The sequence below is a fragment of the Rhinopithecus roxellana genome, chromosome 2 (genome assembly GCF_007565055.1).
Source record: "Rhinopithecus roxellana isolate Shanxi Qingling chromosome 2, ASM756505v1, whole genome shotgun sequence".
Lineage (NCBI taxonomy): Eukaryota > Metazoa > Chordata > Mammalia > Primates > Cercopithecidae > Rhinopithecus > Rhinopithecus roxellana.
In genome coordinates this window covers 14,829,182-14,856,453 of record NC_044550.1, presented here as the reverse complement: position 1 = coordinate 14,856,453, position 27,272 = coordinate 14,829,182, and the positions used below count along the sequence as shown (strand labels likewise).

The 27,272-nt window shown below is 39.2% G+C and overlaps 1 protein-coding gene and 1 pseudogene across 4 annotated transcripts in view; both read left to right on the top strand.

The window, feature by feature from the left end:
• Window positions 1–27,272, top strand: part of MANBA (mannosidase beta) — a 142,725-nt gene that overhangs the window by 29,891 nt on the left and 85,562 nt on the right. For 2 of the 4 annotated variants that reach the window (XM_010363321.2, XM_030914980.1), the window contains exons 2-5: window positions 4,067–4,161; window positions 6,993–7,098; window positions 7,915–8,085; window positions 16,208–16,331. In XM_010363321.2, coding sequence (XP_010361623.2) covers window positions 4,067–4,161; window positions 6,993–7,098; window positions 7,915–8,085; window positions 16,208–16,331 — 496 coding nt within the window. Of the gene's footprint in view, window positions 1–2,951; window positions 3,485–4,066; window positions 4,162–6,992; window positions 7,099–7,914; window positions 8,086–16,207; window positions 16,332–27,272 lie in introns of those variants that run through there. The other 2 variants (XM_030914976.1, XM_030914984.1) reach the window with 2 other exon arrangements.
• LOC104662317 lies at window positions 412–2,154 on the top strand (annotated as a pseudogene).

Genomic DNA, 27,272 nt, shown 5'->3' with positions numbered 1-27,272 from the left:
AGGAAGCATCTGTAGGGAATCCAGAAGGAGCATTCATAAAGGTATTACAAGCCCGGAAAAAGCACATGAGCATTGAGCTGACTATTGAGCCGGAGGTGGCCTCGGACAGCAATGGCATCAACTTGTCAGGCTTTGGGAGTGAGCAGCTGGCCATCAATGACGCACTAAATTACGTCTTGCCTTATTTCTTATAGAAAAATCTATAAGATGTAGAATCAATGTTGTTACTGTTAGGGACAAGCTGCCCCAGGAACCGCCTCCCCGCCGTAGTGCAGCTGACCCTTACCCTGAATACTCTGCAACTGCATTCCTGAACCCTTATCTAGGTGCCACAGCAAGGTCACCAGACTTGCTACACTAAGCAAACTCTGCTTACAACCCTCCAGGTGGCACAGGGAAGGTCACAAGAAACGTGGATAAATCACGAGAAACGTGGATATACCCTCTTGTAAATTCCTCCAGTCATGAGATGATATGTGGTAAAGTTAACTGACAAGACCAAGAAGCAGCTTCTCTGCTCCTTCTGGGATCTCCATCTGGTTCGACCTTCCTGCCCCCACTTCTGCCTTCACCATGTCCATCAGGGTGACCCAGAAGTCCTACAAGGTGTCCACCTCTGGGCCCCAGGCCTTTAGCAGCCACTCCTACACGAGTGGGCCTGGTGACCACATAAGCTCCTCGAGCTTTTCCCAAGTGGGCAGCAGCAGCTTCCGGCGTGGCCTGGGTGAAGGCTATGGTGGGGCCAGTGGCATGGGAGGCATCACTGCCATCACGGTCAACCAGAGCCTGCTGAGCCCCCTTAACCTGGAGATGGACCCCAACATCCAGGCCGTGCACACCCAGGAGAAGCAGCAAATCAAGACCCTCAACAACAAGTTTGCCTCCTTCGTGGACAAGGTGTGGTTCCTGGAGTAGCAGAACAGGATGCTGAAGACTAAGTGGAGCCTCCTGTAGCAGGAGAAGACAGCTCAGAGAAACATGGACAACATGTTCGAGAGCTACATCAACAACCTTAGGCGGCAGCTGAAGACTCCGGGCCAGGAGAAGCTGAAGCTGGAGGCGGAGCTTGGTAACATGCAGGGGATGGTGGAGGACTTCAAGAACAAGTATGAGGATGAGAACAATAAGCGTGCAGAGGTGGAGAATGAAATTGTCCTCATCTAAAGGATGTGGATGAAGGTTACATGAACAAGGTAGAGCTGGAGTCTCGCCTGGAAGGGCTGCCTGATGAGATCAATTTCCTCAAGCAGCTATATGAAGAGGAGATCTGGGAGCTGCAGTCCCCGATCTCGGACATATCTGTGGTGCTGTCCATGGACAACAATCGCTCCCTGGGCATGAACAGCATCATTTCTGAGGTCAAGGCGCCATATGAGGAGATCGCCAACTGCAGCCAGGCCAAGCTGAGAGCATGTACCAGATCAAGTATGAGGAGCTGCAGACGCTGGCTGGGAAGCACAAGGATGACCTGTGGTGTATAGAGACTGAAACTTCCAAGATGAACCGCAACATCAGCCGACTCCAGGCTGAGACTGAGGGCCTTAAAGGCCACAGGGCTTCCCTGGAGGCCCTCATTGCAGATGCCGAGCAGCGTGGGGAGCTGGTCGTTAAGGATGCCAATGCCATTCTGTCCGAGCTGGAGGTCTCCCTGCAGCGGGCCAAGCAGGACATGGCGTGGCAGCTGCTTGAGTACCAGGAGCTGATGAACGTCAAGCTGGCTCTGGACATCGAGATAGCCAACTACAGGAAGCTGCTGGAGGGCGAGGAGAGCCGGCTGGAGTCTGGGATGCAGAACATGATTATCTATACGAAGACCACCAGCGGTTATGCAGGTGGTCTGAACTCGACCTATGGGGGCCTCACAAGCCCCCACTTTGGCTCTGGCGTGGGCTCCACCTCCTTCAGCTGCACCAGCACCACCAGGGCTGTGGTTGTGAAGAAGATCAAGACCCATGATGGGAAGCTGGTGTCCTAGTCCTCTGACATCCTGCCCAAGTGAACAGCTGCGGCAGCCCCTCCCAGCCTGACCCTCCTGCCGCTCTCCCAGAGAGCGGAAGAGTAGCACAGGGAACCGGAGACCCACCTGAGGCCCAGCCCTAGCCCTCAGTCTACCCACAGGGAAGTTCACTACCTGGGCACCCCCCATGCCCATGCCTTGGGCTACAAAACAATTCAACTGCTTTTTTTTTTTTTTTTTTTTTGTCCAAAATAAAAGCTCAGCTCTGCCAATAGCTAACCTTATAGTTACCTGTTTTTTTCAAATGTGAAAGATGGGTATTCTGAATAACCATACAAAGAGCCCCTCTCTTCAGCCTGCATCCAACAACTCATGAAATTAGGAACTGTCCAACCACAGGAAAACAGCCTGGCTAAGATTCAAAGTGTAGGCAAAAGCCTGCAGAGAGCGAAGAGAATCCTCATGGGCCCAAGGAGCATCCAGAAAAGTCACTTCAAAGAGGTGGGAAAGCAGAGCAACAGGAGGGAACAGGGTGCCTGGGCATTTGTGGAGAGTGCTGCCAAAGAAAAAAGGCTCTGGAGTCCAGGTCCAAGGGAGCTGGAACGGCCTCACACAGAACAGGGGCATGAGAAGTTAGCAGGAAACGCCATCTATATCAAGCCTTCATTCACCCAAGAGCATAAGGCAGCAGTCTCCTCTTTGCTGAAACCCTTCTCCATGGGCGTGCCTTCTGCCTCCACCCCTGCAAAAGCCCTGCCTGAGGTCAGAAACAGATTGAAAGACTTACCCATTTTGGTTTTAGAAAATGCAAAGTTGAGTTAAAACTAATTGTACATTTCAGAAAAGTTGTCTCAATAGACTTTGCTCGCAAAGACACCTCCATTCTCTGCAGCGAAGAGCCTCATAAATGGCCCTTCACAAGGGGCTTTTTCATCTTTAGGAGACCCAAGTCTTCAGGAAAATCTTTTTCTGGAAGTTTTTGCTCCATCAGAGCATTTTAAAAATGCCACTGCAAGAAATGCCTTTGAACAAAGCATTTTTATGGAGAATACTACTATGCCAGAAGGCACCGTCTCTGAAAACACAACCTACAACCATCCACCTGAGGCAGATTCTGTTGGCACCGTGTTCAACTTAGAGAAGACTGTGAAACACAATGGGAATACAACAACATGGGCACTGGCCTGTCCCCCGAGCCCAAATGCTTCAGTTACCCACTGCTCTTATCCCCAGGTGATCAGTTTGAAATTTAGCTAAACCAGCAACTACGGCCCCTCATCCCCAACAATGATGTGAGAAGACTCATTTCTCATGTTATCTGGACCTTGAAGAGGGACTGCTCTGAGACCCACGTGCAGTTGGCCTGTACCAAGCTCATCTCCAGGACAGACCTCCTGTTTCATCAGTGAGCAGCAAGAAGCAAAAGTGTCCAAGGCAGAATGGGATATGGACCAATGGAAAACTGAGAGCTATATCAATGAGAGCACGGAAGCCCAGAGCAAACAGAAAAAGCAGAAGTCAAGTGAGGTGAGGACCACACAGAAACATGAGACCCAGACTTTCCCATCATTCAGCATCTGCTAGGAAAGTGCCCACACAGGAGAACCTGGAACTCCCAGACCATAGTTTGTCTTGGCCATGTAACTTCGGCCATGACAGTGATCTCCCACTTTGCTCATTTAGAGAGTGAAACAGATTAGTACACAAGGTAAACTGTAGGCTGGACGTGATGGCTCACGCCTGTAATCCTAGCACCTTGGGAGGCTGAGGTGGGTTGATCACTTGAGGTCAGGAGTTTGAGACCAGCTTGGTCAACATGGTGAAACCCTGTCTCCAAGGGGAAGCCAATCTTAATATCCACCCATTTTCTTTAATAATGAAGCTGTATTATTTATATCTCAGAGAATTAATTCATTTCAGGTAATTTGTTGGGATTTTCCTTTCACATTTTTCAGTATTAACGATCTTACCTCTTTGTACTACTAGCCTAAGAGTTCATTAATTTTTAGGTGATAAGTAGCTGTTGTTAATAATTTATTTTATGTTTGTTTTATTGATTTATTTGTGCATATATAACCATCTACCATAATTTTTACCTTGTATCAACAGGATTCTTACTACAGGTTTAATGACCTTAACTACAGATGGATCTCTTTGGATAACTGGACCTACAGCAAGGAATTTAAATTCCCCTTTGCAATTAGGTATGTATGTTTGTGGGTGTATTTTTATTATTATTTGAACTTTTCTTCTTTTTCTGTCTAAGCAAACATCTGTGTTTTGTTTGTTTAGGTTACATATCTGAGAGTTAAGTAAGATGAAAGCCTTGTATTATAAGAGTGAATATAAAAGTGAATATATTGTATTATAAAAGTGAATATTTATGTTTTGTTTTGTATATGAGGATGGTGCTACTAATCAACAGTCACCAAATGGTGTCTTATGGAGTCATTTTTCCAGTGGTTATAATGGAGTCATCTAGACCTACTCAGATCTTATGTAGATTTCCTCTTTCCTACTCCCTTGTAATCATCAGAGTATATATTTATTATAATATTATAATATATACTCTGATGATTACATTATGATTAGCAATCATAATGTAATTACTAATGTAATTAGTAATGATTAGTAATCATTAGAGTAGATATTATATTGTCTAGTAGGATTATAATTTGCTCTATGTCTAGTAGATGTATCATTTGCTCTATGTAGTACTCACCAGCCATTGAGACTATGACCTTGACCTATACTACATGGTGAGGCCAGGAGGTGAAGCACAGGTATTGTTTTCAGTGATGTTCTGTTATTACAAGCAAATATTTCCATATGAGGCAGAATGTTACCCAAAGGTACCACTACTACTACTAAATTAAAAAAATCCTTCCGTCCCTTTTATGTGATTTTTTTTTTTTTTTTGGTAATTATTTACTAGTCTTTTAAAGGGGGAAAAGGCCAGAATACTGTTATCAATATCATGGAGTTTCTGCTGTGCTCCAGGCTTTTATTTACAGATAATCTTTAGAATATCTTTCATAATGGTTCTATTTCACCTTGAACTCAACATATCCTATTGACTGTCCCCCTTAAAACTTTATATTCTAACAGCTTCATTGTTTCTCTTAATGTAACACCATTTTCCAATTTATGTCTAAGGTGCTTTGGGCTTATTACATCTTTTCTTCATCTTCCTGTGTTCAGTCTGTTCTGGGTCTTGCAAATTTTTGTCTAACATTTCTCTTGGTTTTGCCCCTTCCATCTCATTTCCATCTTCCCATCTTTGCCTAGAAGATGAGTGCCAGGAAAGAGGCCAAAGCTGCCTAATCAAATTTCTTGCTTCATTCTTTTATTCTCCAATCTTTTCTATTTAGAAACATTAGATTAATCATCCCAGAATATTGATTTTGCCAAGATAGGTATTCGCTCAAGAATAGCAAGTGTCTGTTTTACTTGGCAAATCAAGTATAAACTTCTCACTTGTTTGTGAAAATACAGCTGAATGATGTCTGTCCCTGTAACACTGCCCGCACCTCTCTGCCCCTTGGATTTGTCCAGCTTTTTCCTCCTTAGCTCTCCGGCCCAAATTACACATATGAGTCAATTACCTAGTAATTCATGCTGTCAACACTTCTTTGTTTTGGTTTCGCTCTTTGCAGGGGTAAGGGGTTCCTGCAAAGAGCAAAGAGTGTAAGGGGAATAGAAATGCCTCTACCCAGGCATTTCTACCTAGTTAAAAAAAAAAATACTTTATTGATATATAATTAACATACTGTACAATTCAGTCATTTAAAGTATGTAATTCAATGGTTTTTAGTATATTTACAGTTACAAAACCATCACCACAATCAATTTTAGAACATTTTCCTCATCCCCCGCAAAAAGTTACACCCATTAGCAGTCGTTTGCCATTGCCCACTCCTCCCGCCCCTGAATTCTTACCCCAGCCCTAGGAACCACTACTTTACTTTCTGTCCCTCTGGATTTGCTTGTGCTGGTTACCTCATATAAATGGAATCATACAATATGTGGGCCTTTGTGACTGCCTCTTTCACTTAGCATAATAATGTTTTCAAAGTTCATCCATGTTGTAGCATGTATCAGTACTTCATTCCTTTTTATTGTTGAATAGTATTTTATTGTATGAATATAACACATTTTATTTATTCTTCTCTTCATTAAGTTCTTGTTTCCATCTCGAAATCTTTTCTTATGAGATGAACTCTGATAGCACTTGTAGTTGTTCAACAATATTGCCAGCCAGCCACCAAATGCCAACCAGATTGCAGACTCCTTAAATTCAGGCACTAGTACAGTTTCCTGTAAGGCTTAGCGGAGTGCTGGGTGCATAATATTCATTTATAGATGATAGTTTTCTAACGTGTTCTCTTAGACAGTGTCAGTAAATGTAGTTTGTGAGAACGTTTTATGTCTATTATTTAACTTGGTTCTCTTTTTCTTTTTTTTTGAGACGGAATCTTGCGAGTGCAATGGCGGGATGCCCACTCACTGCAACCTCCGCCTCCTGGGTTCAAGTGATTCTCCTGCCTCAGCCTCCCCAGTAGCTCGGCTTACAGGCAGCTGCCACCACACCTGGCTAGTTTTTTGTAATTTTAGTAGAGACAGGGTTTCACCATGTTGGCCAGGCTGGTCTCGAACTCCTGACCTCAGGTGATCCTCCTGCCTAGGCCTCCCAGAGTGCTGGGATTACAGGCATGAGCCACTGCTCCCAGCCTAACTTGGTTCTCATAATAACTTTCTGAAGTATTAACTAGAAAAAATCAATATATTTGGAATTTATAAGTTGTGCTCTTGGTTTTATGGTGATTTATTGATACATTATAGAGAAAGATAAACTGCATCACTCAAAGAATGTAAGTATGTTTTAAAACAGTACTTCTGAAAATGTCACTGGAAACTACCTTTAAGAATTTTTTTTGTGGAATATTTATTTCTTTAGGCCTTAAATAATAAGAAAGATACTTATCTAAGTTAATGTTTTAAACATCTTGTTTTAAAAATCTTTTCTTTTTTTTAGCAAATGGCAAAAAGTAAATTTGATTCTTGAGGGAATGGATACAATTTCAAAAATCCTGTTCAATGAAGTCACTATTGGGGAAACAGACAATATGTTCAATAGATATGTAAGTTTATAATGACATCAGGTTAAAAAACCATTTAAGTGTGTTTATGTTAATTGCTTTTGTGAGTAGAGAAAAGTAAATGCATAATTGGCCATGTGACAAATACAAGCTCATTAAAGCCTGGATGAGTTACTTCGTTTCTCAGTTGCCACATTTGTGAAATAATGGAAACCTTACAAACCCCATGGGGTTAGTGTGGGGATTTAGTAAGCTAATTATATAAAATGTTGGCAAGTTCTTGGCACATAGGAAGTGTTCAAAACATGCCAGTCCCTTCTTTGGTGATACAGTTTCGTTGGACAAATGATTTTAAAATAAAATGCCATTTCCTTTCTGGAATAGTTACATTAAGAGATTATATCCTGATCTTCCTTTCCTTTCGAAGGTAAACTTTTCAAAACAAAAATAACTCATGACTTAGAAATGCATGCTGTTCATACCAGAGAGGCAGGTTGTCATGAAGTGTCTAGGAAACACTTGGCAGTTCAAGGCCACATATAAGTAGACAGAGCAGACATTCCAGAGCTAAAGTTATTTTTTGCTCTATCCATTTCCCTAGAACCATCATTCTGCCAGGAAAAATAGAAGAAAAAGCCTAGAAACTTGGATTGGGTAGGAAAATATGCTTAGTTTTAACTAAAAGTGGGCAACTAAGTGATACTACAGTATTTCAGAGAAGTGTTTCCTTTTGCAAAGAGGCTAAACCTAGATTGGCATTATATTATGCATCTTTCATACAAAATGCCTTTATCTAAAATTTTACACACAAGACTGCTTCCACATCATAGGTTTGTCTGTTTGTTCCCTTTAACTTAGAGCTTTGATATTACCAATGTGGTCAGGGACGTGAACTCCATTGAGCTGCGTTTCCAGTCAGCAGTGTTGTATGCAGCACAGCAGAGCAAAGCTCACACACGCTACCCGGTGCCCCCAGACTGCCCTCCACTTGTGCAGAAGGGTGAATGCCATGTCAACTTTGTCCGGAAGGTAATGGTCTCTCAAACAGGTCGGGTTTTATTTTTGAGGACAGGATGTGCTGGCATATGAAATGCTTATTTGGAGATTCCCATGGCATTTCAGAAGTTAGGAATCTCTTTCCTGATCCCTTAGTGGGGTTTGAAAATTTGAAATAAAACCAAAAGATTATTTGAAATATTGTGGAGAATCTTTATCTTTTTCTAAGTTTTCTTCCTGAAGCATGTTCAGAACTTAGGTAACAGAAAAAGAAAGGAAAAGAAAAATATGTGGCTGAAAATGGAACTTTACAAATTTTTTTTTAACATTTAAGTTTATCAAACTTTTCACCAGATTGTGAAAATGTATTAGTGATTCTTGTTTCTAGGAAGGCTTCTGTAGATATTAGTATATTTGATGATATGTTCTTGCATCTTACTGTCGGGTTCTCGTAAAATCTAACAAAAAGATAACAAAGTCCACAAAAGTAATTATTTTTCTTTGAGTCTGATTCCATTCTAGAGGACTTGGATCTATTTTACTACATGATTAAATTAATATTCTGTGTGACACTTGGTTTTTTAATGTTTATTTCATTTTATTTAATATTTAAAAAATTTAATTGTATAAACTATACATAAAATTTATCATTTTAATAATTTTTAAGTGTACAATTTAGTAGTGTTAAGTATATTTACATTGTTGAGTAACCATAGAACTTTCTCATCTTGCAAAACTGAAACTCTATACCCATTACCCATTATATTATATTATACCCATTATTGTTTGAACAGTAGCTCTCCATTTCCTTCTCCCCAGCCCCTGGCAACCACCCTTCTACTCTTTTCTTTTTTTTTTTTTTTTTGAGACTGGGTCGCACTCTGTCACCCAGGCTGGAGTACAGTGGTGCGATCACAACTCACTGCATTCTCCACCTCCTGGGCTCAAGCGATCCTCCCATCTAGGTCTCTTGAGTAGCTGGGACTACAGGTGAATGCCACCGTGCCCAGGTAATTTTTGTATTTGTTTTGTAGAGACAGGATTTTGCCGTGTTGACCAGGCTGGTCTTTAACTCTAAGGCTCAAGCAATCTGCCCACTTTGGCCTCCCAAAGTGCCGGGATTACAGGTGTGAGCCACCCTCTTTTCTATGTGTTTGATTCCTCTAGAAATCTTATATAAGTGGAATCATATAGTATTTGTCTTTTTGTGACTATTTCACTTAGCATAATTTCCTCATGATTCATCCATGTTGTAGCATGTGTCAGAATTTCTTTACTTTTTAAGGCTGAATAACATACCATTCTATGCATATACCACATTTTGTTTATCTGTTCATCCGTTGATGGACATGTAGGTTGCTTCCATCTTTTGGCTATCGTGAATAATGCTGCTATGAACATGGGTGTACAAATATCTCTACATGACCCTTCTTTCAGTTCTTTTGGTTATATTCCCAGAAATGGTGTGGTTAGATCATATGGTAATTCTATTTTTAATTTTTTGAAGGATTGAATTTATTTATTATTTATTTATTTGAGATGGAGTCTTGCTCTGTTGCCCAAGCTGGAGTGTAGTGGCGAGACCTCGGCTCACTGCAACCTCTGCCTCCTGTGTTAAAACAATTCTCTTGCCTCGGTCCCCTGAGTAGCTGGGATTCCAGGCATGCACCACCACACTTGGCTAATTTTTATTTTTAGTAGAGACGGAGTTTCGCCATGTTGGCCAGGCTGCTCTTGAACTTCTGACCTCAGGTAGTCCACCTGCCTTGGCCTCCCAAAGTGTTCGGATTACAGACGTGAGCCATGAAATTTAGTTTTAACAACAAATGTAGTGATTTGGCTCATTGTGAAGACACTAAACATATTTTCCCAATACTCTTTAGGCGAAACTGTTACATTAGCTAATATGTTCTGATTAAATTAAGTGGCTCTCTTTCAGCTGGATGGATTTACTATTAAATTATGTTTCCTTAATATAAGTACTAGGGTTAAAATTTTACCTCCTCCCGTTTGATTCAGTCTACCCAAACTTATGTCAATGATCCATTAACCATTTGTTCCAACTACTGTAATAACAGCCTTAGAATATTGCTTTGACAAGTAGTCAAGTATTCCATGGAATATTTGTATACTTATAATTCTGGATAAGATTTATCTTTTGATTCTTTTGCCTTTGGCTTCCAATGACACAGTGGTTTAAATGCTAGAGGTTGTACTTTTTACCTCTCCCTTTCCTTCCTTTATTTTCTTTTTGTTTTTTAAGATGGAGTCTTGCTCTGTCGCCCAGGCTGGAGTGCAGTGGCATGACCTCGACTCATTGCAACCTCTGCTTCCCAGGTTCAAATGATTCTCCTGCCTCAGCCTCCTGAATAGCTGGGATTACAGGCACCTGCCACCATGCCTGGCTAATTTTTGTGTTTTTTTAGTAGAGATGGGGTTTCACCATGTTGGCCAGGCTGGTCACAAACTCCTGACCTCAGGTGATCTACCCACCTTGGCCTCCCAAAGTGCTGGGATTACAGGTGTGAGCTACCGTGCTGGCTTCCCCTACCATTTTTAACCTTTATCAAAACTGAAACTAACCTGGATCCTAATGTGAAAAGTTACTTTTCAAGTCATTAATAAAGATAATATAAATGTTATACATATAGTCATATGCTATTTTCCCTCCACACTCTATTCAATTTGTGGTATTTAAAACATACTCTCAAGTTATCTAGATAGAACAAAGCCCTTTGTCACTGACATCAGGAATCATACCCAGTTTTCTGCTATGACAATGTTTTGGAAACTAATCTTAGGGTAGACTTCCAGAACAATTGCAAGTTGCATCTAGGTATTTCTGACTACATTGACATGGTCCAGTGGGAAGACACCTGAGTTGGATACCAAATCAAGAGTCTTGGGTTTGAATTCTGGCTTTGTGAACATAGAATAACTTTAGGCATGCCCATCATTTGTACATGGAGCTAATCCCTGATATGAGGATATAGTGAAATAACAATGTAAGTGCACTTTGCATGTTGTAAAGTGCTATATACAACCATTCAAAAAGTTGAGTGGTGATGTCTATTTTGGAGGCTTATTACTATAATTACAGGTAATGAACAAGATGCTCAGCTTAGCTTATTATGAAGTTAGTGAGGGTCTTTAGTCTCTTAATCCTGTTATTTTCGTAAGCTGAGAATATACGTCACCTCAGGACCACTATTGTAGAAATTGACTGTAGAACATGTGTGTCTGAACAATATGAAATCTGATTGTAAAACATGTGTGTTTGAACAATATGAAATCAGTGCACCCTGAAAAAGAACAGAATAACAGCGATTTTCAGGGAACAAGGGAAGATAACCATAAGGTCTGACTGCCTTAGGGGTCAGGCAGAATAAAGCCGTATTTTTCTTCTTGCAGAAAGCCTATAAACGGATGTGTGAGTAGGAGCAATATTGCTGAATTCTTTTCCCAGCAAGGAGTAACCCTGGGGAAGGAATGCATTCCTGGGGGTAGGTCTATAGATGGTTGCTCTGGAGTGTCTGTCTTATGCAGTTGAGATAAGGACTGAAATATGCCCTGGTCTCCTGCAGTACCCTCAGGCTTACTAGGATTGGGAAATTCCAGCCTGGTAAATTCTAGTCAAACTGGTTCTCTGCTCTTGAACCCCGTTTCCTGTTAAGATGTTTATCAAGGCAGTGTGTGCACAGTGGGACATAGACCCTCATCAGTAATTCTAATTTTGCCTTACCTTGTGATCTTTATTGCCCTTTGAAGCATGTGATCTTTGTGACTTACTCCCTGTCTGTACACTCCCTCCCCTTTTAAAATCCCGAATAAAAATTTGCTGGTTTTGTGACTCAGGTCATCATCATGGTCCTACCAATATGTGATGTCATCCCTGGAGGCCCAACTGTAAAATTTCTCTCTTTGTACTCTTTCTTTTTATTTCTCAGACTGGCCGACACTTAGGGAAAAATAGAAAAGAACCTACATTGAAATATTGGAGGCTGGTTCCCCCGATACTTTCTTTCACCAGTTCTTTGACCCTCTGCTTTCCCTGTAGCAACCTAAGTCCCCTCTTGTCTCTGCTTTCTTTTCTGTCCAGCATGGATAATGGGACTCATCACTTCAGCTACCCTCTTACCAAGGTTTGATGCCATCTTTCTTGTTTTCCATTTACATCTCTGACCTTTCCTTGTAAGTCTCTTTATCCACATCCTTGTTCTCCTAAAAGTTATATTATAGGGCCTTTCTCCATTCTAGACTCTTTTCTCATTTTATACCCTCTCTAGGCTATCTCATTTTTCATTTCTTCCATAATAAAGCTATTTGCCATTGTCTTCCAATATTGTGTCTTCAGCCCAACTTTTCTTCAATTTCAGACTTTACATTCAGATGCTTATTTAGCATCATCCCTTGTCTGATTCACAGGGACCTAAAGCTCAGTATGCTCCACACTGTACTTGTGATCTAAATCCTTATCCCAGGGTTCTGTCTCTTGCTGAATGGAACACTATCTACAACAGGTATTCAAGCCAAAAACTCGAGTTTTTCTTGACACCTTTCTCTCCTTTTTCTTTCTTCAGTCAATTGCTTAGTCCTCTTGATGATGCAAATAGTACCTCTTCAATAGCTCTTCAGTCTGTTCACATTTCATTTCTGCTACTATCTCTTGAGTTCAGTCATACCTTGCATGAAATATTGCCCTGATTGCCTAACTGGCATCCCTGAAGCTTCACTTGCCTTCCTCTAGTTAATCATTCACAGAGCAGATAGAATGATCTTTTCAGAAAAAAATGATCACAGCACTGCTCTTCTTCAAACTCTTCAACAGCTTCTCATTGCCTTTAGGCCAATGTCCATGGGTCTTAGCTCTTTTAGCTCTGTCTGGCCCATGCTCACTTCTCCAGTCTTCTCCCTGCCTCTTCCCATTCTCCCTGCCTCTTCAGCTCCTGAAATGCATCATACTGTCCTGTACCTCCTGACCTTTGCACATGCTGTTCCTTCTGAAAGGAATGCTTCTGGGCTGGGGCAGTGAGTCATGACTCTAATCCTAGCACTTTGGGAGGCCAAGGCAAGTAGATCACTTGAGTTCAGGAGCTTAAGATCAGTGTGGACAACATGACAAAACCCCAACTCTAAGAAAAATACAAAAATTAGCCTGTAGTCCCAGCTACTCAGGAGGCTGAGTTGGGAGGAGCCTGGAGGTTGAGGCTGCAGTGAGCCAAGATTGCGCCACTGCACTACAGCCTGGGTGACAGTGAGACTCATCTCAAAAAAAAAAAAAAAAAGCTTCTGCTTGCCTTTTGCCTGCTCACAGTGGATAAATGGTACTCACCCCTCAGGGCCATTTTTATCAGGAAAACTCATCTTGATACCTGTCCTCCTCAACCTCTGACTTTATGTCCCCTGCCTATTTCCATTGTAAAACTCATTATACTTGTAATTATTTATTCAGTGCCTGAATTTCATGCTTGACTGTGAGCACTATAAGCAGAAGAATTGTGTCTGTTGTGTATATTGAAGTACTCCCAGCCTGAAACATAGAAAGCACTTCATAAATACTTCTTGAAGAGGTCAAGAGTGATTTGTCGCTCTTAATGGGGAAAATAGTCTCCCTCATAAGATGTTGATTATTTTGCTGTCCTTCTTTTTCGTATCTCCAATGAAAAAATTACAAATAGATACTAAAATTCTCCCATAAATGTCCCCAAGATAGTTTTCATTCTGAATATGAGAATCTGGTGCTTAAGTGGTAAATTTAGACAGATGTGGATGCTATAATTTTAGTTCTTTGTTTTTCTCTATAGTAAAATCAAATTTATCTCTATCTTAGGTAAGTAAGTACAGAGCTAAGGAAATAATACCTAAATGACAAAGTCTGGCCAAATCTTCAGGTTCTGCTCTACAAATGACTCCATCTAGAAGGATTTTAGTATTTCCTCTGGTTCTTGTTACCTTTTTTCCCCCCATAAAATGTATGACCCAAACTTGTTCCTTTTTAAAAGCTGAACTCATAGCTTTACACATTTTAATTAACTGTTCTGAAAATATTTTTTTCTTTTAAGAAGTAGAAATTAGAAAACATTCTGTGTGAAAGGAATTTATTTTACAGAATTATTTCTTATTTTTGAATTTGAACTCTGTAACTTAATGTGGAAGTTGAGTGTCATCAAGGGAGAGACACGTACCAAGGTCAAATAAGATTGGATAAAATATCTGCCTTGGCCACCTGTGTCAGGGGCTAAAGATCAAACTGATTGTTTTTGGGCTTCACGTTCAGAAACAAGGACTTCTGAATTCATACCTGAGGTTGGCAAGTTTAGCCAGAGCTTTTTAAAACCTATTTATAAAGTGTTTGTCTTTCAATATGTTTCCTCATTTTTTTTTTTTTTTTTTTTTGAGACCGAGTTTTGCTCTTGTTGCCCAGACTGGAGTGCAGTGGCGCGATCTCAACTCACCATAACCTCCGCCTCTCAGGTTCAAGCGATTCTCCTGCCTGAGCCTCCTGAGTAGTTGGGATTACAGGCATGTGCCACCACACCCGATTAATTTTGTATTTTTAGTAGAGACAGGGTTTCTGCATGTTGGTCAGGCTGGTCTTGAACTCCCAACCTCAGATGATCCGCCCGCCTCGGCCTCCCAAAGTGTTGAGATTATAGGTGTGAGCCGCTGCGCCCGGTCTCCTCATTCTTTTTAATTATTACATGTAAGTACAATATTCTTTGTAGCCATTAGATTTAAATACAGTAGTTAGGTTCAGAGATATTATAGAGAAGTTTAAAGAGGTACTATTGAGTTGCTTCAATGTAGTATGCATTTGAAGAATATACATGTACAACTCTTCATAGATTTTATGTTCTTAGAACATTTCTGCTAAATTTATCTGTTTCATATGTTATATGCAACATAGATATATTGGATATACTGGATATCTATTGTGATGTAACAAATTATGCCAAAATGTATCAGCTTAAAACAACATTTATTGATGAGAACACATGGACACATAGAGGAGAACAACACACACTGGGGCCTACCAGAAGGTGGAGAGTGGGAGGAGAGAGAAGATCAGGAAAAATAACTATTGGGTACTAGGCTTAATAGCTGGATGATGAAATAATCTCTATGACAAACCCCCATGACAGAAGTTTACCTGTATAACAAACCTGCACTTGTAACCCTGAACTTAAAAGTTAGAAAATATGTGGACTATAGGTTTTCTGATTTCTAAAAAATAATAGTAAAGAAAACATTTATTATGGTAGCTTCTGTTAGTTAGGAATCTGAGTTGAGCGTGGCTTAGGTGGGTGCCTCTGGCTTCAGGTCTCTCATGAGGTTATAGTTAAGCTGTTAGCCACAACTGCAGTTGTCTCAAGGCTTGGCTCAAGTTGACTCAAGGCTGAAGAGTCTGTTACTGAGCTCACTTGTGGTTATTGGCAGACCTCAGATTGCTCATGTGGGTCTCTCCGCAGAGCTGCCCCATGACACAGAGGCTGGCTTCCCTCTTGGCCAAGAGAGGGCATGAGAGAGTACCCAAAATTTAAGGCTTAGTCTCTTACAACCTAATTAAGAAAATCACGTCATTTCTGCTATATGCTTTTGGTTATAAGTGTTTCACTAGGTCACTTCAAAGTGGGGATCATTGTGGGCCACCTCAGAGGCTGTGTATAGTGGCTGGGGGACACACACACAGTTTTGCACTAACTTGTGGTTCCCCAAATTCATATGTTGAAGTTCTAAACTCTGGTATCTCAGAATGTAATCATATTTGGAGAAGGTCTTTAAGGGGTGATTAAGATAAAATTAGGCAGTTAGGGTGGGCCATAGTCCAATACTAGTGTCCTTGTAAGAAGGGGACATTTGGACAATGGAGAGAGACACCAGGAATGCTTAGCACAGAAAAAGACAAAGTGAGGACACAGTGCAAACAGAGGAAAGAGACCTCAGGAGGAACCAAACCTGCTGCTAACTTGATCTTGGACTTCACTGTGAGAAAATAAATTTCCATTGTTTAAACCACTTAGTTTGTGATACTTTGTTATGGCTGCCATAGCAAACTTACATACACGTAAGTAACATTTTTAAAGAAAATGTTTTTCATAATGTTTAAATTTCATGGTAATCAGAATTTATCTTCTTTTTCCCCTTTAAATTGTAGGAGCAATGTTCCTTTAGTTGGGACTGGGGACCTTCCTTTCCTACCCAGGGAATCTGGAAAGATGTTAGAATTGAAGCCTATAATATTTGTCACCTGAACTACTTCACATTTTCCCCAATATATGGTAAGTTGAAAGACGTGTTTTTTTTTTTCTTTTTGAATCTCCTTGTTATAAAAATTGGGTTTATAATTGAAATACAGAGGTATGTTTCTCAGAGATTTAGAATTTTTAAAAACTTTGTTGTACAATCAATTTATAAAAGTAAAAAATAGGTACAAACTGATTTTACATGAAAATTGACAATATAAAGCAGGTATGTAGGTAGATATCTTTTAGCATATTTTACAGAAAAAGGAAAAAATAAAATGGAAGAGCAGCTCCAAGTTTTCCTGAGATAAGTATTCTTGCTTGAAAGGACTGGGCCTGCTGGCTGGTGCTCCTTTTTGCAGCCTCTGTAGTCACTTTTAGTGTCGAATTCTTGCTTTGCTCACATTGTTAGACTGACTTTCTGTCTCTGTACTTTTTCTTCATAACCGGGAGCACTACTCTGAGGGCCCTGACACAGGGCCCTGACACAGCAGCCTCGTGAAGAGTTAAAAATAAGCTGGAAGGTAAACAGGGCAAAAGAAAGATTTCTTTTATTTTTTATTTTTTATTTTTTGAGACAGAGTTTCACTCTTGTCGCCCAGGCTGGAGTGCAATGGCATGATCTTGGCTCACTGCAACCTCCACGTCCCGGGTTCAAGCAATTCTCCTGCCTCAGCCTCCTGAGTGGCTGTGATTACAGGCATGTGCCACCATGCCCAGCTAATTTTGTATTTTTAGTAGAGACGGGGTTTTTCCATGTTGGCCAGGCTGGTCTTGAACTCCTGACCTCAGGTGTTCTGCCTGCCTCAGCCTCCCAAAGTGCTGGTATTACAGATGTGAGCCACTGCACCTGGCCAAAAGAAATATTTCTAAGGTGAAAAATAGTACTTTTTTAGTTGAAGCAACTATTCAATATCAAGGAGCATTGAAACAGAACCTCAGAAATCTCGCGGATGTCAGTGGATAAGTTAAAAGCTGGTTAAATATTTGTTGCTTTCTTTGCTCAGCACTATGTTTATTTGATGTAGAAAAGAAATAGAGTAGGTACACTGATCCTTCATGTGTGGGGAGGGGAGATACAAACAATTGCCAAACAAAACAAATAACCTTCCAAGATAAGAGCCAGAAAATCAAAGATCAGTGAGGATATGAGAAGTTAGGGAAATGAAGGGTGAAGATGGAGGCAAGTGAGATCTTAAATGAGAGCATGCAATGCTCAGTGTAATCACATGGAGGCCTAACTAGATGAAATCAGTAAGAAAGAATGTGATGTGTCAGTACAAGACTTCTGTTATCTTGAGAGCCCTGGTGACCTTAGCTTGCTATTCAGTTAGCGAAATCTGTATTTTCTGAAGGCAGAAGATGAAAGCAAATGACAGGTGCTTCGATTTGAGGAGGTTATTTGGTGCTGTTGGTATTTTTAAACTTTAAAAATGCATTAAAAGATCGAATTTAAGTCGCACGTGTAAATGTGGCTGTGCTTATAATTCTCTAGTTTAGTGCTTCCTAAATTATTCTTCTGAGGTGTAATCCAGCTAAAGATTTTCGCTACTAAAATCAAATAGTGGTTTAATTTCCCTTCATCCCATGTTACCACCCATACGTTTTCTCAGGTATAAGTAACAGAATCTGGTATAAGAAGTGGTCTGAGCCCAGCGCAGTGGCTCATGCCTGTAATTCCAGCACTTTGGGAGGCTAAAATGAGTGGATTCCCTGAGCCTAAGAGTTAGAGACTAGCCTGGGCAACATGGGAAAATCCTCTCTCTGACAAAAAATACAAAAAGTAGCCAGGCCTGGTCGCGTTCACCTGTAGTCCCAGCTACTCGAGAGGCTGAGGTGGGAGGATCGCTTGAGCTCAGGAGGTAGAGCTGCTGTGAGCTGTGATTGTACCACTGCACTCTAGCCTGGGTGATGGAGTGAGATGCTGTTTCAAAAAAAAAAAAAAGTGATCTGATTTAGCAAAAAGTTATTTATTTGTTTTGAAGCTTAATCAGTATTTTAGGTGGTCTGCAAAATGCATTATAAGCTCTAGGTACCCTGATGCCTGAAAAAATTTTGAATAATACTGCTCTAGTTTAATTTACAATTTTGAATATGAAACTAAACATTTCTTCCTGAGTTATTAGAGTTCACTTTATTAGTCACTGGTGACTGGGTGAATTTTATATAAATTAAATTAATTTAAATGATGCTTAAAATTCAATTTAGATTCAGTGTAAACAGTTCCTCCTCTCAACTACATTTGGGAAGGTTAAATATATTTTTAAATTGATACATAATATTTGTACATATTTATGGGGTATGTGTGATATTCCGTTACATGCATAGAATGTGTAATGATCAAGTCAGGGTATTTCAGGTATCTATCACCTCTAGTATTTATCATTTCTGTGTGTTGGGAACATTTCAAGTCCTCTCTTCTAGCTGTTTTGAAATATACAATACATGTTGTTAAGTATAGTCACACTATTACACTGTCAAACGTGATAACTTATTCCTTCTATTTAAATGCACGCTTGTACCCATTCATCAGCCTTTCTTCATTCCTCTCTGCCACTCATATACCCCTCCTATCCTCTGGTCTCTATTATTTCACGCTCTACCTCCATGAGATCAACATTTTTACCTCCGACGTGTGAGTGGCAAGCTGCAAAATTTGTCTTTCTGTGTCTGACTTTCACTTAACATAATGACCTCCTGTTCCATCCATGATGCTAAGACATGATTTTATTCTTTTTTATACATTCATCTGTTGATGGACACTTAGGTTGATTCTATATCTTTGCTATTGTGAATAGTGCTGCAGTAAACATGGGGGTGCAGGTATCTTTTTGTTATATTGACTTCTTTTTCTATGGATAAATACCTATTAGTGGGATTATTGGATTGTATGGTAATGGTTCTACTATTAGTTTCTTGAGAAATATTGTATTTCCATTGTGGCTGTACTCACTCACATTCTGATTAACAGTGTATAAATGTTTCCTCTTCCCTGCATCCTCCCCAGCATCTATTATTTTTTATCTTTTCAGTAATAGTCATTCTAACTGGAGTAAGATAGTATTTGTGGTTTTGATTTACATTTCTCTGATGATTAGTGATGTTGACCATTTGTGCATATACCTGTTGGCCATTTGTATGTCTTCTTTAGAGAAATGTCTATTCATGTCCTTTGCCCACTTTTAAATGGGGTTATTTGCTTTTTCACTGTTCAGTTGAGTTCCTTGTGTATTCCAGATGTTAGTACCTTGTCAAATGGATAGTCTGCAAATATTTTCTCCCGTTCAACAAGTTGTCTCTACATTCTGTTGAATACTTTCTTTGCTGTGAAGAAGTTTTTAGTTTAATATAGTACTATTTGTCTATGTTTATGTTTGTTATCTTTGCTTTTGAGATCTTAGCTGTAAAATCTTTGTCTAGATCGATGTCTTGAAGTGCTTCTTATATGTTTTCTTCTAGTAGTTTTATTGTTTCAGGTCTCATGTTTAAGTCTTTAATCCATCTTGAGTTGATTTTTATTTATGGTGAGAGATAAGAGTCCAGTTTCATTTTGCATATGGATATCCAATTTTCCCAGCACCATTTGTTGAAGAGGATTGAAGAGGGTGTTCTTTCTTCAATGCATGTTCTCTGACCAAGGTGCCTTTGTGAAAAATCAGTTAGTTATAAATAAGTGGATTTATTTCTGGGGTTTAGACTCTGTTCCTTTGGTTTATGTGTCTGTTTTCAGGTAGTGTGATGTAATCTTTGACTCAGGATTGCTTTGGTTTTTTGAGCTCTTTTTTGGTTCCATATGAATTTTAGGATTGTTTTTTCTATTTCTGTGAAAAGTGACATTGGTGTTTTGATAGTGATTGATTGCATGGACTGTGTAGATTGCTTTGGGTAGTATGGTGGTCATTTGAATGATATTAATTCTTCCAACCCATGAGCATGGGATGTTTTTCGATTTGTTTGTGTGGCCTCTTCAGTTTATTTCATCAGACGTTTATAGTTTTCCTCGTACAGGTCTTTCACCTTTTTGGTTACATTTATTCCTAGGTATTTTATTTTTTGTAGCTATTGTAAATGAGATTGCCTTCTTGATTTCTTTCTCAGCTCGTTCATTATTGATGTGTAGAAACACTAATTTTTGTATGTTGACTTTGTATCCTACAAATTTGCTGAATTTATTTATCAGATCTAAGAGTTTTTTGATGAATCTTCCAACTTTTTATAGATATAAGAACATGTCATCTGCCAAGAGGAATAATTTTACTTCTTCTTTTCCAATTTGGATACCTTTTATGTTTTTCTCTTGCTTGATTGTCCTGGATAGGACTTCCAGCATTTTATTGGATAGGAGTGGTGAAAGTGGGCATCCTTTTCCCTTTCTAATTCTTAGAGGAAAGACTTTTAGCTCTTCCTCATTTGGTGTGATGTTAGCTCTGGGTTTTTATATATAGGCTTTATTATATTGAGGTATGCTCCTTCTATGACTAATTTGTTGATAGTTTTTATCGTGAAGGGATATTGAATTTTATTAAATGCTTTTTCTGCATCTATTGAGATGATCATATGTTTTCTGTCTTTCTGTTGATGTGAGGTATCACGTTTATTGATTTGTGCAAATGTAAGATCCTTGCATCCCTGGGATAAATTCCACTCGCTTATGGTGTATTATCTTTTTGATGTACTGTTGGAGTTGGTTTGCTAGGATTTTGTTGAGGATCTTTGGATCCATGCAAATCAGGGATATTGAGCTGTAGTTTTCTTTCTTTTCTTTCTTTCTTTCTTTTTTTTTTTTTTGTTGCTGCCTCTCTGTGTGGTTTTGATATTAGCGTGATGCTGACCTCTAGAATTAGTTAGAGAGAAGTATCTCCTCTTCAATTTTTGGAATAGTTTGCGTAGAGTTGGTATTAGTTCTTCGTTGTAACTTTGGTAAAATTTGGCAGTGAAGGCACCCAGTCCTGGATTTTTTTTCTGTTAAGATTTTATTACTGATTCAGTCTTGCTGCTTATTATTAGTCTGTTCAGGTTCACTATTTGCTTGTTTTCTTTCTTTCTTTCTCTCTCTCTCTCTTCTTTCTTTCCTTCTTTCTTTGTTCTTTCTTTCTTTCTTTCTTTCTTTCTTTCTTTCTTTCTTTCTTCTTCTTTCTTTCTCTTTTCTTTCCCCCTTTCTTTCCTTTCTCCTCCCTTCCTCTCTTCCTCTCTTTCTTTCTTCTTTTTTTCCTTTCTCTTTCTTCCTTTTTTCCTTTCCTTTCCTTTTCCACCTTGCCTTGTCTTTACCTTTTTCCTCCCCTCCCTTCCCTTCCCTTCTCCTCTCCCTTCCTCCTTTTCCCTTCCCTCCCCTCCTCTCCCCTCCCCTTCCCTTCCCTTCCCTTGCCCTGCCTTCCAGACAGGGCCTTGCTATGTTGCTGAGGCTGGTTTCCAACTTCTGTTCTCAAGCAGTCCTCCTGCCTTGGCCTCTCAAACTGTTGGAATTATATAAGCCACTGTGCCTGGCCTCTATTTTTTTTTGTCAGTCAGTACTGGCAGGTTGTATGTGTCCAGAAATTTACCTATTTCCTCTACGTTTTTCAGTTGATTAGTGTATAGTTGTTCATAATAGTCTCTGGTGTTTCTGTAGTATCAGTTGTAATGTATCCTTTCTCATTTCTGATTTTATTTATTTGGGTCTTCTCCTTAATTAGTCTAGATAGGGGTTTATCAATCTTGTTTTCAAAAATAAATTTTTCATTTCACTGATCCTTTGCTTTTTTTTTTTTTTTTTTTTGTCTCTGTTTCATTGAGTTCTGCTCTGATCATTATTATCACTTTTCTTCTTCTAATTCTGGGTTGAGTTTGTTCTTGTTTTTCTAGTTCCTTGAGGAGTATTGTTAGGTTGTTTGTTTGAAATCTTTCTACTTTTTGGATGTAAGTATCTGTTGCTATAAACTTCCCTCTTAACACAGCTTTTGCTGTATTTTGGTATGTTGTACTTCAATCTTTATCTGTTTCAAGACATTTTTTTATTTCCTCCTTAATTTCTTTCTTGACCCAATTGTCATTTCAGAGCATGTTGTTTAATTTCCATGTGCTTGTACAGGTTTCAAAGTTCTTATTATTGATTTCTAGTTTTATTCCATTGTGGTATGAAAAGATACTTGATATTATTTTAATTTTTGAAAACTTGTTGAGTCATTTTTTGGCCTAACATATTATCTATCCTTGTTGCTATGTGCTAATGAGAAGAATGTGCATTTTGTAGCTATTGTATATTTTGTAAATGTGTATCAGGTTCATTTGGTCTAAAGTACAGTTTAAATACAATGTTTCTTTGTTAATTTTTTTGTCTAGATAATCTGTGTAATACTGAGTGAAGGATGTTGAAATCCCCCACTGTTATTGTATTGGAATCTATCTCTCTTTAGATTTAGTAATGTTTGCTTCATGAATCTGGGTGCTCCAAGTTGGGTGCAGATATATGTAGAATTATTATATTCTCTTGTGGAGTTGATCCTTTTATTATGATATAGTGACTCTTTTTTTGTCTGTTTTTACTGTTTTTTGACTTAAACTTTGTTTTATTTGATGTAGATATAGCTATGCCTGCTCATTTTTTATTTCCATTTACATGGAATGTGTTTTTCCATTCCTTTACTTTCAGTTCATAGATGTCTTTAGGGGTGAGTTGAACTACTTGTAGACAGCATATAATTTCATCATGTTTTTGAAAAATCCCGTCAGCCAATTTATACCTTTTAAGCGGAAAGTTTAATTCATTTACGCTCAAGGTTATTATTGATATATGAGGGCTTATTTCTGTCATTTTATTAATTGATTTCTGGTTGTTTTGTATACCTTTTTTTTTCTTTTCATTATTATTATTATTATTTTTTTATGCCTTAAGTTCTAGGGTACATGTGCACAACGTGCAGGTTTGTTACATATGTATACATGTGCCTTGTTGGTGTGCTGCACCCATTACTCGTCATTTACATTACGTCTTAATGCTATCCCTCCCCGCCACCAACAATAGGACCCGGTGTGTGATGTTCCCCTTCCTGTGTCCAAGTGATCTCATTGTTCAATTCCCACCTATGAGTGAGAACATGTGGTATTTGGTTTTCTGTTCTTGCGATAGTTTACTGAGAATGATGGTTTCCAGCTGCATCAATGTCCCTACAAAGGACACAAACTCATCCTTTTTTTATGGCTGCATAGTATTCCATGGTGTATATGTGCCACATTTTCTTAATCCAATCTGTCACTGATGGACATTTGGGTTGATTCCAAGTCTTTGCTATTGTGAATAGTGCAGCAATAAACATACATGTGCATGTGTCTTTATAGCAGCATGACTTACAATCCTTTGGGTATATCCCCGGTAATGGGATGGCTGGCTCAAATGGTATTTCTAGTTCTAGATCCTTGAGGAATCACCACACTGTTTTCCACAATGGTTGAACTAGTTTACAGTCCCACCAACAGTGTAAAAGTGTTCCGATTTCTCCACATCCTCTCCAGCACCTGTTGTTTCCTGATTTTTTAATGATTGCCATTCTTACTGGTGTGAGATGGTATCTCATTGTGGTTTTGATTTGCATTTCTCTGATGGCAAGTGATGATGAGCATTTTTTCATATGTCTGCTGGCTGTATGAATGTCTTCTTTGAGAAATGTCTGTTCATATCCTTTGCCCAGTTTTTGATGGGGTTGTTTTATTCTCGCAAAATTGATTGAGTTCTTTATAGGTTCTGGATATTAGCCCTTTGTCAGATGAGTAGATTGCAAAAATTTTCTCCCATTCTGTAGGTTGCCTGTTCACTCTGATGGTAGTTTCCTTTGCTATGCAGAAGCTCTTTAGTTTAATAAGATCCCATTTGTCAATTTTGGCTTTTGTTGCCATTGCTTTTGGTGTTTTAGTCATGAAGTCCTTGCCCATGCCTATGTCCTGAATGGTATTACCTAAGTTTTCTTCTAGGGTTTTTATGGTTTTAGGTCTAACATTTAAGTCTCTAATCCATCTTGAATTAATTTTCATATAAGGAGTAAGGAAAGGATCCAGTTTCAGCTTTCTACTTATGGCTAGCCAATTTTCCCAGCACCATTTATTAAATAGGGAATCCTTTCCCCCATTTCTTGTTTTTGTCAGGTTTGTCAAAGATCAGATCGTGGTAGATGTGTGGTATTATTTCTGAGGGCTCTGTTCTGTTCCATTGGTCTATATCTCTGTTTTGGTACCAGTACCATGCTGTTTTGGTTACTGTAGCCTTGTAGTATAGTTTGAAGTCAGGTAGCGTGATGCCTCGAGCTTTGTTCTTTTTGGTTAGGATTGTCTTGGCAATGCAGGCTCTGTTTTGGTTCCATATGAACTTTAAAGCAGATTTTTCCAATTCTGAGAAGAAAGTCATTGGTAGCTTAATGGGGATGGCATTGAATCCATAAATTACCTTGGGCAGTATGGCCATTTTCACAATGTTGATTCTTCCTATCCATGAGCATGGTATGTTCTTCCATTTGTTAGTGTCCCCTTTTATTTCGTTGAGCAGTGGTTTGTAGTTCTCCTTGAAGAGGTCCTTTACACCCCTTGTGAGTTGGATTCCTAGGTATTTTATTCTCTTTGAAGCTATTGTGAATGGGGGTTCATTCATGATTTGGCTCTCTGTTTGTCTGTTACTGGTGTATAAGAATGCTTGTGATTTTTGCACGTTGATTTTGTATCCTGAGACTTTGCTGAAGTTGCTTATCAGCTTAAGGAGATTTTGGGCTGAGACAATGGGGTTTTCTAAACATACAGTCATGTCATCTGCAAACAGGGACAATTTGACTTCTTCTTTTCCTAACTGAATACCTTTATTTCTTTCTCTTACCTGATTGCCCTAGCCAGAACTTCCAACACTATGTTGAATAGGAGTGGTGAGAGAGGGCATCCCTGTCTTGTGCCAGTTTTCAAAGGGAATGCTTCCAGTTTTTGCCCATTCAGTATGATATTAGCTGTGGGTTTGTCATAAATCGCTCTTATTATTTTGAGATACGTTCCATCAATACCGAATTTATTGAGCGTTTTTAGCATGAAGGGCTGTTGAATTTTGTCAAAGGCCTTTTCTGCATCGATTGAGATAATCATGTGGTTTTTTATCTTTGATTCTGTTTAAATGCTGGATTACATTTATTGATTTGCATATGTTGAACCAGCCTTGCATCTCAGGGATGAAGCCCACTTGATCATGGCGGATAAACTTTTTGATGTGCTGCTGGATTTGGTTTGCCGGTATTTTATTAAGGATTTTTGCATCAATGTTCATCAGGGATATTGCTCTAAAATTCTCTTTTTTTTGTTGTGTGTCTGCCAAGCTTTGGTATCAGGATGATGTTGGCCTCGTAAAATGAGTTAGGGAGGATTCCCTCTTTTTCTGTTGATTGGAATAGTTTCAGAAGGAATGGTACCAGCTCCTCCTTATACCTCTGGTAGAATTTGGCTGTGAATCCATCTGGTCCTGGACTTTTTTTGGTTGGTAGGCTATTAATTGTTGTCTCAATGTCAGAGCCTGCTATTGGTCTATTCAGAGATTCAACTTCTTCCTGGTTTAGTCTTGGGAGAGTGTAAGTGTCCAGGAAATTATCCATTTCTTCTAGGTTTTCTAGTTGATTTGCATAGAGGTGTTTATAGTATTCTCTGATGGTAGTTTGTATTTCTGTGGGGTCGGTGGTCATATCCCCTTTATCATTTTTTATTGCATCTATTTGATTCTTCTCTCTTTTCTTCTTTATTAGTCTTGCTAGCGGTCTATCAATTTTGTTGATCTTTTTAAAAAACTAGCTCCTGGATTCTTTGAGTTTTGGAGGGTTTTTTATGTCTCTCTCTCCTCAGTTCTGCTCTGATCTTAGTTATTTCTTGCCTTCTGCTAGCTTTTGAATGTGTTTGCTCTTGCTTCTCTAGTTCTTTTAATTGTGATGTTAGAGTGTCAATTTTAGATCTTTCCAGCTTTCTCTTGTGGGCATTTAGTACTATAAATTTCCCTCTACACACTGCTTTAAATGTGTCCCAGAGATTCTGGTATGTTGTATCTTTGTTCTTATTTGGTTTCAAAGAACATCTTTATTTCTGCCTTCATTTCGTTATGTACCCAGTAGTCATTCAGGAGCAGGTTGTTCAGTTTCCATGTAGTTGAGCAGTTTTGATTGAGTTTCTTAGTCCTGAGTTCTAGTTTGATTGCACCGTGATCTGAGAGACAGTTTGTTGTAATTTCTGTTCTTTTACATTTGCTGAGGAGTGCTTTACTTCCAACTATGTGGTCAATTTTGGAATAAGTGTGATGTGGTGCTGAGAAGAATGTATATTCTGTTGATTTGGGGTGGAAAGTTCTGCAGATGTCTATTAGGTCTGCTTGATGCAGAGTTGAGTTCAATTCCTGGATATCCTTGTTAACTTTCTGTCTTGTTGATCTGTCTAATGTTGACAGTGGGGTGTTAAAGTCTCTTGTTATTATTGTATGGGAGTCTAAGTCTCTTTGTAAGTCTCTAAGGACTTGCTTTATGAATCTGGGTGCTGCTATATTGGATGCATATATCTTTAGGATAGTTAGCTCTTCCTGATGAATTGATCCCTTTACCATTATGTAATGGCCTTCTTTGTCTCATTTAATTTTTGTTGGTTTAAAGTCTATTTTATCAGAGACTAGGATTGGAACCCCTCCTTTATTTTGTTCTCCATTTGCTTGGTAGATCTTCCTCCATCCCTTTATTTTGAGCCTATGTGTGTCTCTGCATGTGAGATGGGTCTCCTGAATACAGCAAACTGATGGGTCTTGACTCTATCCGATTTGCCAGTCTGTGTCTTTTAATTGGACCATTTAGTCCTTTTACATTTAAGGTTAATATTGTTATGTGTGAACTTGATCCAGTCATTATGATATTAGCTGGTTATTTTGCTTGGTAGTTGATGCAATTTCTTCCTAGTATCGATGGCCTTACATTTTGGCATGTTTTTGCAATGGCTGGTACCGGTTGTTCC